This window comes from Melopsittacus undulatus, chromosome 1 (assembly GCF_012275295.1).
Source record: "Melopsittacus undulatus isolate bMelUnd1 chromosome 1, bMelUnd1.mat.Z, whole genome shotgun sequence".
NCBI lineage: Eukaryota > Metazoa > Chordata > Aves > Psittaciformes > Psittaculidae > Melopsittacus > Melopsittacus undulatus.
In genome coordinates, this window is record NC_047527.1 from 36,365,510 (window position 1) to 36,382,173 (window position 16,664).

At 42.0% G+C, this 16,664-nt stretch overlaps 1 protein-coding gene across 1 annotated transcript in view; it reads left to right on the forward strand.

Annotated features, from left to right (window-relative positions):
• Positions 1 to 1,698: 1,698 nt before the first annotated feature.
• CYP7B1 (cytochrome P450 family 7 subfamily B member 1) overlaps positions 1,699 to 16,664 on the forward strand; it is a 124,730-nt gene continuing 109,764 nt past the window's right edge. The window contains exon 1 of the mRNA XM_034067016.1: positions 1,699 to 1,850. Within this exon, the coding sequence (XP_033922907.1) occupies positions 1,756 to 1,850 (95 nt within the window). The 5' untranslated portion in view covers positions 1,699 to 1,755. The remainder of the gene's footprint in view (positions 1,851 to 16,664) is intronic.

Genomic DNA, 16,664 nt, shown 5'->3' on the forward strand with positions numbered 1-16,664 from the left:
TCTTGATGTTTTGAATCTGGTTAAGGGCTTTCTCCAATGTCCATTGGCCATGGATGTTTGTGTGTGGACAGTTTCCCACTATACTGGAGTGACACTGAATTTTCACAGCAGAGGTCACTTGGAAAATGAGTAACATTTTACACTGGTTTATGTCTTACAGTGCAATGCTTTTCTGCCCTAAATTACTCCTTTTCTAAGAATTAATAGGACTAATAGCTAAGAAACCCCCTGGAATTCCCAAGCTGGGGATTTCAAACACATTTCTCTACAAAAAGCCCTACAGAGCTATGAGTAAAATGTTAGTTTCTCTTACAGTTTCACTCCGTGCATTGTATTGCAGAATTGTCTCTTGATTTTTTTCATCTCAGGAAGGTCAGCTAATGGTTTTAAGCAGTAGTGACCAGATCCTGACACACTTTAATGTGAGACACACTGATTTGCTCTGATGGCATTTCACTGAAATCAGCAGGAACCTCTGAGGAAGAAGACACACAGTGCTGCCCACTGCAAACCCTCAGATGTGAGTCAGGCCTCTGAAAATGATGAGATCTGCTGAAGCCAGGCAGGTTTGTAGCTAATTGGCTATTTTGTCTGCTAAGATGCATGTGGGTGTCTGCAATTCAGAGAAAACTTAAAACAGGGCAATTCATAAAACTGAGTGTTGCAAAACTTTTGTCCAAGGTGAAAATATATAAACTACCAAATATTGCGAAACAACAATGTGTAATACTATATGCAGCTGAGAATGAGTAAGGTACACAAACTTCTGTCAGCATTCAACCAATCCACAATTCTAGAAACTGAAGCGTATTACTCTATCACGAGTGAATCTGCCTTGAATGATACCTCCCATCACAGCAATGTTTTGAGTGAATCAAAAGGCAATAGAGCTGTAAGGTACAGCTTTGTTACTCCCCCCTGCCCTGTCATGCAGTACCAAACTCCCTGGACTTCTGCCCCATTCCACCCTGTCCCTCTTCCTACAGCTGGGGATCCCTCTATTGCCTCTGGTTTTAGTTTCCCAATTCCTCCTCTCTTGTTCTTCTCTGTAACACACCAGGGAGGCTAGCATGGTGGAATAAAGGACTGGACCCGGCATCTTCTTATGCAGCAAAACCCCAAAACCCAACCTTTACTCTCTGTACTTCATTTCTCCTATCTCAGGTTAAATTTTACGTAACTGGGCGGGAGTTTTTTTAAGCAGGAACACACATCAGGTGTTTGTCCCAAAACCAAGAGGAGCCAAAGGGCCGCCAGAGGCGGTACCTGCCCAACTCGAGCACTGTTTGAACTGGGGACAAGCCACTGCCTCTCGTCCGGGCCCGCGGGGGCCCCGATCGGTTTCCGGGGTGCTTGGAGGGCTGAAAGGGATCTCAGGGCAGAAGCCGCTTTCGGGGACGCTGGGATGATCCCGGAAACCCCCTTCCCGGTCTCCGTCCTGGGACCTGCCCGCCGCATCGGAGCCTTTCCCGCACGCGAAACCCAGGACCTCCCCTCCGCCGCCGGGAGGCCTTGGGGGCGGGCGGGCGCGACCCTCCCCGCGCCGGGCGCTCCCTGGGGAGGAGCCGGCCGGGTCGCACCGGGCCCGCTCGCCAAGGCCGGCTCCGAGCAGCCAAACCCAGCCCCCTGGGCTCGGGGTGGGCGGGGAGGGGCGGCCGGCCAGGCGACTTTGCTGTGGGGAGCAGGAGGACGGACGAAACTTTCCCCCCCGGCGGCGGCGAGGTACCAGTGGCCGCCGAGGCGAGCGCTGCCGGCATGGGCCCCGACACGCTGCAGCTCGGCACTTATGGCGGGGCAGCTGCCGCCGCTCTGCTCCTCTGGGCCGTGTGCCTGCTCTGCAGGAGGAAAAGGTACCGGGGTACCGGGGGCGGCCGTCGCATTCCTTCACGCCGCGCCAGGGTAGCGGGGCTGCGAGGCGGGCGCCGCGCCGCCGAGCCACGCATTGGGCCGCGCTTCCCTTCGCCCGCCCCTCCGCGCCGGGAAGCCCTATCAGCGCCCTCCGCCGCCACCGCCGCCCCCAGCCCGGACGGGCGGCAGGGCCCGGGGGATGGCGGCCCATGGTCCCTCGCTGCGGCCGGGGCGAGCGCGGGGCCGCGGGAGGAGCGAGGGGCAGCCGGGGAGGAGCAGGGCTGCCGACGGCGGCGGCTGTAGTCCTGACCGGCGGATGAGGGACCCCGCTCGTTCATGGGCTCCTGGGGAAGCTGGTCTGGTCCTTCTAGGTGCTGCAAAACAAGGGGTGCCTGAAGCGCGCAGCCCGGCCCCTGGCAGCTCGGAGTGTGAAGATGGTTGATCCTTCGTTTTGCTGGGTGTTAACTTGTGCGCCCTGTGTAGCAAAAGAGATCCAGTGCTGCACTTGGGAGCCTTCCCGTGGAGCCCAGGGTGCACCGACCTGACCTGCAGAGGCAGGGTGAACAAATGGTGCGGCTGGGTTGCAACATCGGCCCTCGCTGGCTGTTTTTGGTGATGAATAGCTGACGGGTGATAGCAAAGTCTCTAGAACTCGGGTCATGTCGGTGACTTTTCTTTGTGTCTCTTTAGTTGATAGCGTTGGTTTTAGTTTGTTTCAGCTAAACCATCACAGAGCGTACACACATATTGTGGGACGCTTTAAGTTGAAACTGCAGGGTTTGGGGAGGAATTTTTTTTGGGGGGGAAGGAAGTGCTGCCTAGCACTATTCCTTCTGTTCCTGAGCAATACCTGTTTCTTTATATGCTAACTCCTTACCCATACTTTTCACCTGTGTTTCAATACTTCATGGTCTTCAGTGTCTCTGCTGCAGCTGATGAGTAATGTGTGTAAAGGCTTGGGGGATGAAGAGTGAAGAAGGGGAGGGATCAGTATTCACTGTATTGTTTGCTTATGGTTTTAATTTGCGTAATGAGACACAGAAAATACTAAATTTAATTCTAAATAGTAAACATTTGCTTTTCCTAATAATAAAAAAATATTTTTGGAAGGTTTAGACATGCGCAGATGCAGAAAAGAAATTACAGTACTAGCCTTCTGAACAAGAGTCAGAAAGTCAGTTTTTACACTAATAACCCAAACTTTGGGACCATGTATAGCATGAATCAAATAACAGAAAACTAGTGAAAATTCTTGGTTTGATTCCAGAAGGCATCTGTCACTGACTGTAAACAGAGATGGGCTATTTCCATGATGTCTGTTTTGGAACCATTATTAATGTGATTGGAGTTAGCCCAATCCTTCCTTTAAGGAGAAGACATCCATCCCAGTGTTCGAGTGGGGTCATCCTGTAAGACAAACTACTTGACTTGCTTAGGATGCAGCTTCATATTTTTGAAGATGAGTGGATAGCATTACCAAATCCTCCTCCCTGTTGCTTATCTGCCCCCATGTGAGCTGGTTCTGGGAGCTAAACCAACAAAAAGTGCTTACTGTTTTTGACAGGGTTAATTTCCTGCAAGTTTAGCTCCCTGAAGGAGGTCAGCACAGAAAACAAAAACCATATAAAATTGTGCCTGTTATTAGTAGAAATTCTAGTAGAATTGTAAAAGACTGAATTTTTGAAAATGGAAACAGGAAAAGCTCTTGCTTTTAAAGTTTTCAGCCAGGTGTAAGTGGTAGGGAAAAAGGATCAAAGAATGCATTTTGTCAGTTTCATAACCTTTGTGTCTGTAGAGGTTTTTAAGTGTGCTTTTAGGGTCTATAGAAAAAGTGTTTGGACGTTTGTGTTACCCCAGAATGATGTTATATGGGAGGTCTCAGCAGGAAGGCATACTGTCTGGTCCAATAAAGGAAACTGCTGTTTGATTAATAAACTACTTCTTTAAAACCTGTGCTGTTTCTCAAAGAAGTGTACGAAACACTAGCTTGCAAGCAACTGGAAATAAAAGTGGAAAACTCCATCAACATTTGTGTAGCACAGGCCTCAGTATAAGGTGCTGGTGTTGAAGTGCTATCCTGCTCCAGCAAAATGTGCGATTAATTTTTCTTATTCACAAAAGAAATTGGGCATGGTCTTGAGAGATGCCTGGCAGGAGCTGCAGGAATCTCTACTATGGGCACAGTGTGTTTAAAAATGGGTATGAGGCTTAGTTCATGCTCCTGAGATTTGGTGCAAGTTTGTGATCTCCCCTTGCTTATCTGACACTAACCTGTTTATCCATCCCCGTGTATCCTTCATGTGTCAGGTTTCTTCTTTCCTTGTTTTCTATTTGGATCTAACATATCCAGCAGCAAGCAGGGCTACTCCCCTCAGAAATCCACAAAAACCATTTGGGAGCCTGTTGACATTGGAGCTGTTGGCAAATTACTGAATAAATGCCAAAGTGAAGGTTGTCATGCATCATACCTGTTGGGACAGAAACAGAAACTTCTGTGGTTTTGCAGAGATTGCCTATGCTAGATAAAATGTTGCTACTTCATCTATAATTTTTATAGAAATTACTATGTTGCCCTAATGTTGGTGTGCTTGTACCAGTGTGGAAACTCTGTACAAGGGAATTGTTATGTTTAAGGTACTAAGGTAAACCTTACCAGAATAATCGAATTTCGTATCTTAACCACAGCCATGCATGGATTCCATCAGGATAGCAACAGTAATCAAGTGCATATGTATAGAAATGAAGAGTTTAAGTAAATAAACACACTCCACTAAGTGCTAACTTGCACTGCAGAGTTCTCTAAGTTTGTTTTGTCAGGTGATGCCTCTGTCCTGCTGGACCAAGGTGAAGCACAACCACCTACTCTGATAGTTAATGTGTCCAGGAGTGAAATGAGGGTTAGTATGTCCCAGAAGAAAAAACTCTCCAAATCCATCACTGATGTTCCTTAAGCAGATGTTGCAGGATTTTGTGTTACTTGGAGTGAGGTGCTTCTGCTTTGTTTCCTCTCAGGCTAAGTGCTCATTACTGGAGAGAAGATTTTGTAAAGAGAGGTGTTGTATTTGCCATTGCCTTTTCCTATAGTGAGTTTGGTTTAATCTGGCATTAAGGGATTTCAGGGTGAGTTCAGTACCAGTGTTCTTAATTAAATATTTAGATCTATTCTTTGGAGACAGCAAAAAAGGAAAGTGGAATTTCCTTTTGTATTAATGTTTATCATATGAGTTCTGGTGGCAGTAATAACACAAAGGAAACTAATTGGAGTCTTTGCCAGGTTTTGTATCACAGATGGTGAAGAAACAGAACAAAAGTTTCCTTAATCACAGAAAATTTTGAGTTAAACTTCAGTGTCAGATGAGGCTCAGTGCCTTCTGCATGCTACAGAAAGATCTTCCTCTTACTGGTTAATGAAGAAAAGCCTATCTAGGCTGTTTGTTGGAGAATGTGGTTTCTCCAGAGAGCTTCCTTTGTGCTACTTCACGAAAGTATTTCAACTATGGCAAAACCTGATGACTTCCTAACCTGGAGATTGTACAGACTGATCTCTTTTGTCTTCATAAAATGTGTCAGCTCCAGCTTTATGTGGGTCTTTTTGTTTTTAAACTATTTTTCCACTAGCTATGCACAGTCTCATGGAGCAGGAGGTGAGACAGTAGGTGAAGCCAGCTTCTGCTCATCTTCCAGTAGTAATTCTACACAAGTCAGGGAAGGGCCCTCAGTATCAGCAGGGGTTGGTTCTTAGTTACTTTTGTAGGTGTAGTACTATTCCACTTTTTGTTGCCCAAACTGATGCTTATTTTTGACTGCTAGTGTCTATTGCATGTCTATGACTGAAAATTATCACAGATTGTAACCAACAGTTTGGGAATGAGGCTGGGATGCTCTCTGTGTCCTCCTTGTGGGGCAGACATTGCAAAATACCAGAAAGAAGAGGAGGGTCAGGCTTCAACTAAAACTACTGGCTTTGGAAAAGGGGAGGGTGGAGAGAAGTGGAACAAAGATTCTTGTATCAATATTTATGCCTTGAAATTGGATCCTGCTGTCCTGAGGTTTGGATCCCAAAGTTCATCAGGCAAAAAAGTTACAGACCCAGCTTAGAAATACCCATTGTAGATTTATCTCTGCTTGGAAAGTTACACCACATCCTACAAGAGCAACACCAGTGAAGGAGTTTGTAAAAATTATTCCCTCTGGAACTCCACAGGTTGGTGGGGTTGATATTAATTATCAGGAAGGAGCTTCACAGTCAGGATTGCTTGCATGGAATGATAAGATTGCTGTATGGCATATGTAACCTATGTAGATTTTACTGTACAGCATTATACGAATTCCTGTGCTAGGTTAGACGGAGCAAATATGTTCTAATATATTATTTCTGACCAGTTCCTAATGCATCAGAATATAGTGTATAAAAAAAACTTAAACAGTGTAATTGTAGATTAAAATCAACATACAAAGAATTTGATACATTTCTCAGAAAGGATTTTGCTATGGCCTAAGTTTTGGATTTAAAGTCTTGTTGAAGCAAAGTGTCTTTCATTTTTCTCTTTTATTCTATCCCCTAAAATGCCTCCAATCTATACAATCTCATTCATTTAAGATACTTTTCCAAAAAATTGCTCTCTTGAACCTAGACAGATATTGTTGAAAAGAATATAGATTTTGTCTTTGCCTTCAAGAACATCTTATCCTTTTCTGTGACAAGCTGTGAGCTTGCTAACAGCTCTCTTACCAAGTGAATTGTAGTTCACAAGATGTCATCAGCCTGTCTTTTTTACCACTTTTGCTAATTTAGGCAATATGTTAAGGTAGTTTTCAGTTGGAGGGAACATCAGGAAGGACAGAGAGAAGGATACCAGAAAAATCTATCCTCTTCCTTCTTGTCTTGTCTTTCTACAGAGGCCTTTTTCTCCATCCTTTTGGTTGAAGTTCCGGGGAGTGCCTGTGTTTTCATGACCTCCTTTTGTTTAATGTCATTGTCCACTCTTCCTCTACTCTGAAAAGATTAGGACTGAAGACTGGAACTGTTTAAGGCAGAAAAAGTAACAGTTCTGTTTCTTAAGTAGCCTTAAAAACCCTTTCTTTCTCGCCATCGCACTTGGGTTTTCTGTCAACTTTTCACTGCTCTGCCAAGATGCAGTGGAAGATTATTTCTCTGATTGGTGCTTCTGGTAAGAGTTTAGTGGAAGTTGAAAAAAAACAAGCAAACTTGTAGCCTTCTCAAGATGTACAAGACTCAGTTCCCTGGCTTTTGTTTTTCTTATGGCACTAATAGAGCTAGAGAGCCATTATGTTGAGGGTTCCAAGATGTTTTTCCTTTTTCATTTTTTTTTTCACGGCAGCTTCTCATCCTTCTGATATGTAGTCTGGGCATCATGTACATCTTAGGTTCTCTTCCTACCAAGGCTTCAAATATGACACCTTTGTTGGCAGATAATTAACTTTTCCAATAATCTATGATTTACAGTATTCTTTGCTTAAGGTACACTGCCACCTAGCAACAGTTTCCCTTCCCTCCCAGTTTTCTTGACCTACTTTGTCAGGGGTTGTTCAGCTTTAGTTTGTGCCTAGTCTGGTCTTGATTAGCATCCAGAACCCATCAGTAGATGCCATCCTGGTAAATGCATATGTGTGTGTGGTGCAGATATTTTTAGTGGCCACAAGAACTGCTAGTTTCGGGTTTCTCAGTAAAACACAATGGTTTTTACTTTTACAGTGGTTTTTCATTTCAGTGTTTTTGTGGAAAATGCCTATAATATTTTTATTTTTATTTTTTTTCCTCAGAAGTGCTAGGTTTTAATTTCTTCTGTTCATTATCCTTTGGATGAAATAAAATTACAGTGCAAGAATTAAAAGGGATTGCTTTCTGCTCCTTTTATTATTCCAGTGTAACATGAAACATGGACCATCCATCTAGAGTATTGTACACAAATGCACATAGCTTACAGAAAGTACTGAACAATTAACCCTTCTGCTCCTCCTCTAATTTGATAGTCCTAAAAGTATGAATGAGGAAAAGCCAGGTAAATACAGGGTGCTTCAAAAATGAGATTCATGTTTACTACTCTCGTTAGAGGAGGAAAACACGCTCATTGGCAAATTTTAGCTGAAATGTTACATATAAAGGCTGGTGTGAAGGAAGACACAAACAGGGCAAATCTTAATCCTCTTACAGGAGATATTAACTACTCCCCCCCTTAAGCATAATGGTGAAATTTGCCACCTGATGTGTTTTAATTGTTGGTGATGTAACTAGAGAAGTACATTGCCAGGCAACTGCAGGACAGACTAGAGTCCCAGCCCATGAACCTACCTGGGCCTCTGACAGCCCCATAAGAAATGACTGAACTTGCAGTCTTGCCTGCGTACTCTGCCTCAATTCCTCCCCTGTAAATTGGAGGTCAATGTGACCTCTTCTTTATGTACTATTGGTACAGCTGAATGCTTCACAGCATATGCAGTTATTAGTGAAGCTGGAAAAAAATTCTCCCATGGTATAACTACTCAACATGTGCTGAGGAACTGTTGCCTGGCCATTCCCTTTCTCCTCTATGCTGAAGTACAAGTTCTAGTTAGAGTTTCAAGCCAGAAATGCCACATTTTTTCACAATATTTAGCTAAGCTGTTGGGTCGTGTCAGCCGCTTTAGTATTTAACTCGCTTATCAGAATTAAAGTCCCATATAAAATTGTTTGGTTTTTTGGTTTTGAGTTGTTGTTGTTTTTTTTTCCAGTCAAGTATTTTGATTAAGAAGTTGGACAGGGCTTGTTTTGGTAAAGTAATATAACTGTTCTCAGTACTCCATCTAGTCACTTCTTTTGCTTAGTACATCGTAATGCCAGGGAGTGGGGGAAATATAGAAGCTAAAAGAAACAGCATAAGTGCAATGTTAATACACTATATGAAGTTAAGGAAAATCTCACAGCTAAGTTGGCAGTCTTCTCTTTTATCCAAGTTTTATAGAGCTACTTGGTAGTGGAGCCAGGGTTGGAACTCATTTTCCTGACTTCTAGTTTTGTGCTTTAACTTGCTGCCTTTCCTTTCCAACGCGTTTACCATATATGACATTATAGCTGTCTGGTAAACTAACTTTTTCAACCACGAGGCAGATTTTTACTTCGGATTTAAAACTTCAGTAATGTTCCTTTTCTTTCCCAACCATTTACTGATCCTTCTACAAGATGCGTTTAGGTTTTTAGGCTAATATCCATTTGCACGCCGTCTGGGAGAATTTTGGCTGACTGAGAGTCCCATAAAACAAAAGTTTCCTCTTTACAAACCACATGGAGCTTGGCTGTAGATATTCAGTTCCTTTCTCCACAAACTGTTTTTAATGGTGCCAGATTCTTCTGTTTCTTCTTCTTGTTTGGCACATGTCAGGCAAAAAAATCTTGGCTCTCATATAGAACATATCTTGTTTCCTCTTAACTGCTCGTACTTTCTATTCATAATTCAAATCAGCAGAAAAAATGCTATGGTTGTGCTTCTCGTGATTTACTCTTTTAGTTTCCTAAGCAATATTCTAATGTTCTTGAAAAAATAGTGTGCTCTCATACTGTAGGCCTGGTGGTAGGGATTCTAGCTGAATGCAACAAGCACGTCCCTGTTGATTTGGGAAAGTGTTGCATGGTGTCCTGACGGGGTGGCTTGCTCAAGCCCTGTGGAGGCATGTGAAAGAAGAATAGATAAGCAAAATGAAGCTAAAATGGGATGTTAGAGGAGTGTCCTGTCTGTCACACAGCTGATTGTTTCTCATGCTGTAGTGAAAACCCAGATTGAAACACTGCACATTGCAGGCTGATGTCCATAGTGGGAAGTTGAAGAAGCATCTCCTTCCTGATCCATGGCATCCAGAGAGCCTGTGCATGTTTGTCACAAGCTACTCGTGTTACTTACTGACAGCCTCACTCTGCATCCATGGGAGTCGATCTGCTACTGATGGCTAAGACAGAGTGGTACTGCTGAGTGTGGTTGCTTATTTCTTGTGGCTCCCTAGAAAAGCAATTAGTGGTCTGCTCTTTCCTTACCCCAGTTTCTTGCTTCTCAGAAGGCCCTTGCCCAGGTTTTCCCTGAGTAGTCATTACAAATTCTTACGTCACTTGCCTTGCCTAAAAACATGGATAAAAAAAAGTGAATTTTTTGAACAATATGTTGAAAAAATTGGAATAGAAAATTGCCAGATTTTTATTACTCTTTAAAGTGATACAGTGTTTAGAAAAAAAATAATGGTCTCATTTCAACACTGTGTGAGAATGCAGAAGTTTTCCAATTATTAGCTCTGGCAGTAATTACTTTAAAAAAAAAACAACAAACAAACTCCAAAGAAACCTGGGTATTCCTTAAGAAGACAAACTACTGCTGCTGAAGCACGTTAGACAGAATTAAGGGAGAATTGGTAGTATTTCAATCTTTTTGTACTCTTTTTTTGCCTTTGTATGCATGCCAGCAGAACGATGGATATACCCCTGTGTCAGTGTAGTCTTTGAAGGCTTCAGAGAGATGGTCTCCAACTTTCTGATAGGGTCACAATGAAAATCAAAGTATTTTCAGGCATCCTCGTTTAATCTGGTTAACAAAAGCAGGATGCTGAAAGAAGGACAGTTGTCAGTATCTGCTTTGAGAAAATTTGAGCAACTTCCATTGCTGGTCTGCTCAACTGATGCTACAGTAGCATTTGGTCATCGCTTCCCCAGCTGGGAAGCACTGCTCCATGTTTTCCTCTTTAGTGCTGGCATTTTTTTTTAGGTTACAGTAGCTCCACTTCAGAGCTTCTGGTGTATGCTAAATCATAGCCATTCTAATTCTCTCCAGCTGGTTTTTCATCATGATAAGCTTTGGGAGTCGGATTTGGGAAGTTTCTCCGAAAACAGCTCAAACAGTGGATTGATGACAAGGTATAATTCTTTCCTTCAGTTGTTCAGGAATCGCTCTGTGATACTTACTCATCTCAGACTTATACTTCATTAAGAAAGAAGAAGCCTCTTTGGAAGATTTTTTGTTTCGGTCATTATTGCATTTGTAAAACGTTTCCAGTGGAGTAGGCGTTTCTTCCTTCTTCCTTTCAAAAACTTCTGTTACTCTATTGGATGTGAGTTTTTTCAAATTTTTTAAAAGATTTTCAGATGTCTGGGTTGGTTTTCAGCACAATAACCATTTTGCTTAAATAGCAAATTCCCAAGCCCTACAGCTGAGGGCAAGGCATATTGCCAGAGCCTGCACTGCAATGTTCGTGTGTGATTCCCATTTAAAAGGAGCAGCTGTGTATCTGTACAAGAAGTGAAAATGTCTCTCAATTCAGGAGTCATCCAAGAACCAATTGTAAAATGTGATGAAAGCGCAGAATTGATATTGGGGCAAACAGGGAGGAAAAATGAAAGTACTGGGACAGCAGGCTTATATGTGGTGCTCCTTTTAACCCTAATACATGCCTGAAAGATTCTAATTCAACAGCAATAGGAATTAGGTGTGTGTATCTGATGATGAAATTAAGCTTACAGTGCATGACAGTACACCAAAGCTGTTTGGGCTTTTCAGTAATAGTTGTCATCAAAGCATGCATGACTGATGGAGATTCATTTCTAGGCCCTGGAACAAGTGCAGCAAGCCAGGTTCAGAGCCTGGGCTCCTTCCGAGTAACAAATGAGGAAATTCAAAGTTTGTGTCCTAGAGGCTTGCACGTAGTATCCTTTATAGCCAGGTTAAATTATCTGTCGCTGCTAAGGAGCCACACAGAATTGATCACAGCAGGACTGGAGAGGTTTCCCGTGTATGTCAGCATGCAGTGGCTTGGGAAACAGCTGCTTGCGCAATGTCTGGTTTGTGGTTGAACAGACAGCTGAGTTTCTGGCATTGCTGCTTTAAGATACAAAAATTATAATTAAACTTCAAAGAAATTTTGCATATGTGAATGAGTCAGAGTTATCTTTTTCTCTGTAAGCTGTTTAGTTTCTTGCATCCTGTGTAGCGAGAATGCTGCTAGATCCTATCTGATAATACCACATTAGGAGTGAAGGGATTTTTTTTCCATAACCTGTGGACTTCCTCAGATAGAACCATATCAGCTATAATAAATTTAGAGCCTTAAACTCCCGTTGTTATGAAGACTTTAAAATAAAACTGTGCATGCAACTCCTATTGGCTCTGGAGTGATAAGAAGCTAAAATAGACAATGCTGAGATCTGCTGGGCTCAGAAGAAAGTTCAGCCTTCCTGGCTTCGCAATCTCATTTGCAGAAGTAGGACATACCTACTGTTTTGCCTTCAGGACAGATGTCCAATAAAGCACAATTGTTGTGACCCATCCAGTCTTATCTCCTGCATAGTTTAGGCCATTGCAGTGTCTCCTGCATCAGCTACATTAAATTCTGCTTGAACACAATCCTGCTTGAAATGCAGAAAGATTTTCTGCCCTTAGTTTATTATTTCCTTTGAGTGATGAGTAGTCCAGTGCTTATCCTGTAGGTTGTTCTTACCATTCTGTCTTTGCTTTAAGAAAGGGGGTGAATTCAGTCTCATTAGTGGATGCATATGTCCTTTTAAACACTGACAAGATTTAATTAGAAGTGATGAAAGATAGCCTAAGATGGCATCCAAAACTAACAAAGAAGGCCATCTCCTGTTCCAAGTCCTGCTGCAAAAAAAAAAAAAAAAAAAACAACAAACCTGCTTAAAGGTGCAGACAAGCTCATCTGACTTGTCTTTATTTCTGTCTCAATGGCAAGTTAGTAGGGACTGAAGCATCTTGCTATCTATTCTTTTTCCCCACTCCAGGAACATTTGGGTGAACCAATGTAAGTGTATTGCCTGCTGCTGCTCTGTAGTCTTTACATTGCATACTTGCTCGCTTGTTTTGGGAAAAAAGAAGAGCAGCCAGGTTTTAACTAACACTATAAAAACCAGAGATAATTCAGATGGGACCAGATGAACAAATGTTTCATTTTTTTTTTTGCTTAGATATAAAAAAAAATCTTGTTTGATTTGTTTTGCACATTATTTCAGTGTATATTCTTATTAATAATACCTCTGAGACTATTGTTTAGGAGCCAGGCATATGTGTAATCTCATGCCTTCAAATTGTGTTTTAACAGTTCCAGAGACAAAAATGCACTATATAAAATAGAAATGTGAGAGATAAAGCAACTTAAACTGTAGTGATAAGGTTCATTTCATCACAATGAAAGCCCAAGAAGATTTTTCAGCGCAATGTGCTGATTTGGAATGTCAGATGATTTGTGTCATCAGAACATGAGAAAAAGCCCACCAAACCAGTATGCTTACAGTTGTAACTTTGTAGACAATTAATGGTGTTAGAAATGTCCAGTAGAGATATAGTTTTGGTTCCAGTCACTGAGCGTGAAGATGCCACACTGGGCTCTGTTTTCGGTGAAATACTGCAGTGTTGGAGATGGCAGGAGATGGAAGTCCCCATGTGTCTATGATGATGGTGGCTTCCAAAAGGAAGGTTTTGTAGGATACCTACACATGCAGGACATCCATAGCTTTTCTCAGTGGGCAGGACCCAAGCCTCTGGGTGACAAAATCCCTGCTGTTGGCACCTATGACCATTTTACCTCTGGTATCCTATTTAGTCCCATGTGCACTGATTAGGTATAGCTATAGATTCAGCTCTGCTGGATCAGATGCTTCTTTTTACTTTTTGTGACAAATATCAATTTATCTACTTAAAGGCAGCAAGTTATTGGAAAGTGTTTTCTGCTCATGGCAGTCAGTTAATCTCTCTTAAGATTGTGGAAGGGACAGGTCAGTTAATTGTCTTCAAAAGAATGAATTTTACTGGAAGCTAGTGCAGAACATGGGCATCTCTTTCATTTTCCAATGTTGGGCTGGTCAAAACAGCTTCAATAAGTATGATTTTGCATGCTAAATTTCTCTGCTCTGTATATGGAAAGCAACCAGCACATTTGGATTCTGTAATATAAATAAGGTCCTTGGGCCTTACTGCAATTCTGCCGATAATCTTTATAACCTGACTGCAGAGTTTGGCTGGTGGGTAATGCTAGATTTATGTCAGTAAAGGATGAAGTCTGTATTTATCATTTTTTCTCTTTCAGCTGGCTTTATATTTTGTATGATCCCTTTTTTTCTGATAGGTATTAGAGTGCTTTTTTTCCCTAATTTCTCAATTTGCTTTTTTGCTGTTCATGGAATTCACTGTGCTGTGTAGGAACTGTCCTCTTGAATTCCCATTGCTCTTCTCAGGGAGTAAGCTAGGCTAATGAGACCCTTCTTTGTTTCATTTGAGTGGGTTTTGCTGATTGCTTTTATCACACTGGAACCTGTAAGGGGATTTTCCATAGATAAAATGACAAAAATGAAACATTTTTTGTTGGTAAGTCACCTGGCAATTCCACCTGGTTTCTCAACATAGCTGTCAGCAGATGTGAGTGACTTCTTAACACCCAGTGTCTCTAATTGCCCTTTATTTCCCCTGCGCTCTCCTTGGGTGGGATTTAGTTCTCACTTGATGGGGTGAAACACAAAAGCAAGTTGTGATGGAGTGCATCTCCAGTCAGCAGCAGGGAGGATGACAGGGTGAATTAGAGTGGTCAACATGTAGCAGGAAGAGAAATTTCATCCTGCCTCCTGCACTGTCCTGTGGTTGTGGCTGATCTGTCCCCATCCCACTTCATCATCACTTCCTTGTAGGCCAGCTTATGCTGCAAGCCTGCTGCTTCTGCAGATCAAAGGGGCAGGGACTTCAACACTTTAGCCTTCCCAAAGGCTCATGCTCCCCCAGTTATCCACTTGTACCCATCTTCTCCCCCAAGTCTTGCTCAGTATACTAATCACCAGCCTAAGCACCCACCTACCCAGGACTGTACGGTTATTTTCAGCTTGAGGACAGTATTAGGTTTTGTGAACATGCTAAGAAAAGATGACTGAATGTATTTCAAAGACCGAGAATGAGATGGCAGCTATTAGTCAAACATACCTAGGAGTGAACAGCATCTATGAGTTCCTGTTCTCTGGCCTTTAAATTAAGCTGAATTCTAATGGAGTTTACTGAACCACTGGATTTGTAACTATTGCTGTCTATGAATTTTACTTGGTTTATGTTAAATCAAGGTATATTTGGGGTTATTTTGGTTTTTTTTTGTTTGTTTGGGTTTTTTTTTTCTAGCTTGAAACTTTGCCCTTGAGCTATGCTGTAGTCCCTTCTTATCTTCAACTTGGTCAAGAGTAGCCTGAAAGCTCCTTGCCTTTTCCTGCAACACTTCTTCAGGACTCCTTCCTTCAACCAGAGAAAGGATTAGAGCCGTCACTATTCTCTTCATTTATATAATCCTGTCATTGCCCTGACACCAGCGTAATCTTCTTGACTGGCTGATCAAACTGATTTTCAACAGTTTTAGACAGAGTAAAAAATTAGTGCATTTAAATCTTCCTTGATTTTTCTGGCAGTTTTTCTGTCATTCAGTCTAGCATTTTCTTTATCTCAAGTCCCTTTTGTTATTTACTGTGCTTATCTTCCTCCCTATAAAATATCTACTACAGCTGGTGTTTTTACTCTTTAGGCCTCCAGTTCTCCTAATCTTAGCTTAAAGCACTTAATGAATGATAACAGACCCTTATCAGACTTTGTATTATTGTAGTGTTCAACATGACTTTTTGGCCTTATTTTAGACATTTAAGGTTTTCCACTCATTTCAGCAAGCCTGAGATTTTACTTTAGGTATTTGCTCACAGCATAGAGCTTCTGTAGTGGCTACAGTGTTATCATATAGCCAAATTAAATAATCTCTCCCTTAAGTGGTGCATGTAGATTTAGCATTTTTGTGGTTTATAACACATCGGTAACAACTGAAATACTTCTACGGTAAGAAAAACTGTTCAAAATCATAGCAAATCCTGCTGCTGTGGGTCTTTGAAAAGGGGGCAGAGGTCTGGTTTGTGATCCTGCTTCTACCAAGAAATGGCTTTGGATTTTATTACACAGGGAGGTTTGAATTTTTACATTGCAGGATGAAAATGCACAGTACTTAAGGGTGCTCTGGGGAGAGTCACAGTCACTGAATTTCTCAGTGACATTTTGAACACCAACAAAGTTTTGCCTACCTGGCCACATTAGACAGGCCTGGAATTTGTCTCTGTTCTCACCCCACTGTAGCTGTGCCTGCAGAAGCTCTCTGGCAGCAATATCTTGGAGAGCAGAAGAGTTTGCTGTAGTAGCTCTTTCTGGTTGAGGAACCAGCTTAGTGTGTCTGTTTGAGGTGCATTTGCTCACACAGTGTTTACTGACAAGTAGGGCAGACCAGACCATATGGGCAGGTGTGGAAATCTTGATGCTGAAGATGTGCAGCCTGACACAAAATCTTTGCTTCTGCCGGACTTTGCCTTCAGTGGTTCACTATCCCTACATGGTGACTACCATGTTAAGAATACTACTTGCAAAGTTAATTGGGATTAATGAATGTAATGTTCTGATTCAGTCAACTGATGAAGCAATGCCTTCCTTTTAAGCCATTGAATAGTTTCCTATTTTAGTGGGATTTGAGCTTCTAAGTAGAGCAAAAGCTCAAGTTTTTTGACAGATCAGCACTTTCTTGCTGAGGCAAATGTGAATTTCTCATTTGATGGTATGATACAGAATATGCAGTAGCATTTCCTTGCCTTAGTTCTACTAATTCCTGGGGGGAAAAATGTGACACTAATTTTATGCTTTGAACAGAATTTCAAAGCTCAATTTTCATACAGCTAAAATGTCTTGATTCATTGATTCTTGAAGAATTTACAATTCAATGTTTGGAATTTAAATTGCCTAGAAGTTTGCAGAGGATGAGACCACTTCTTGTTGGTA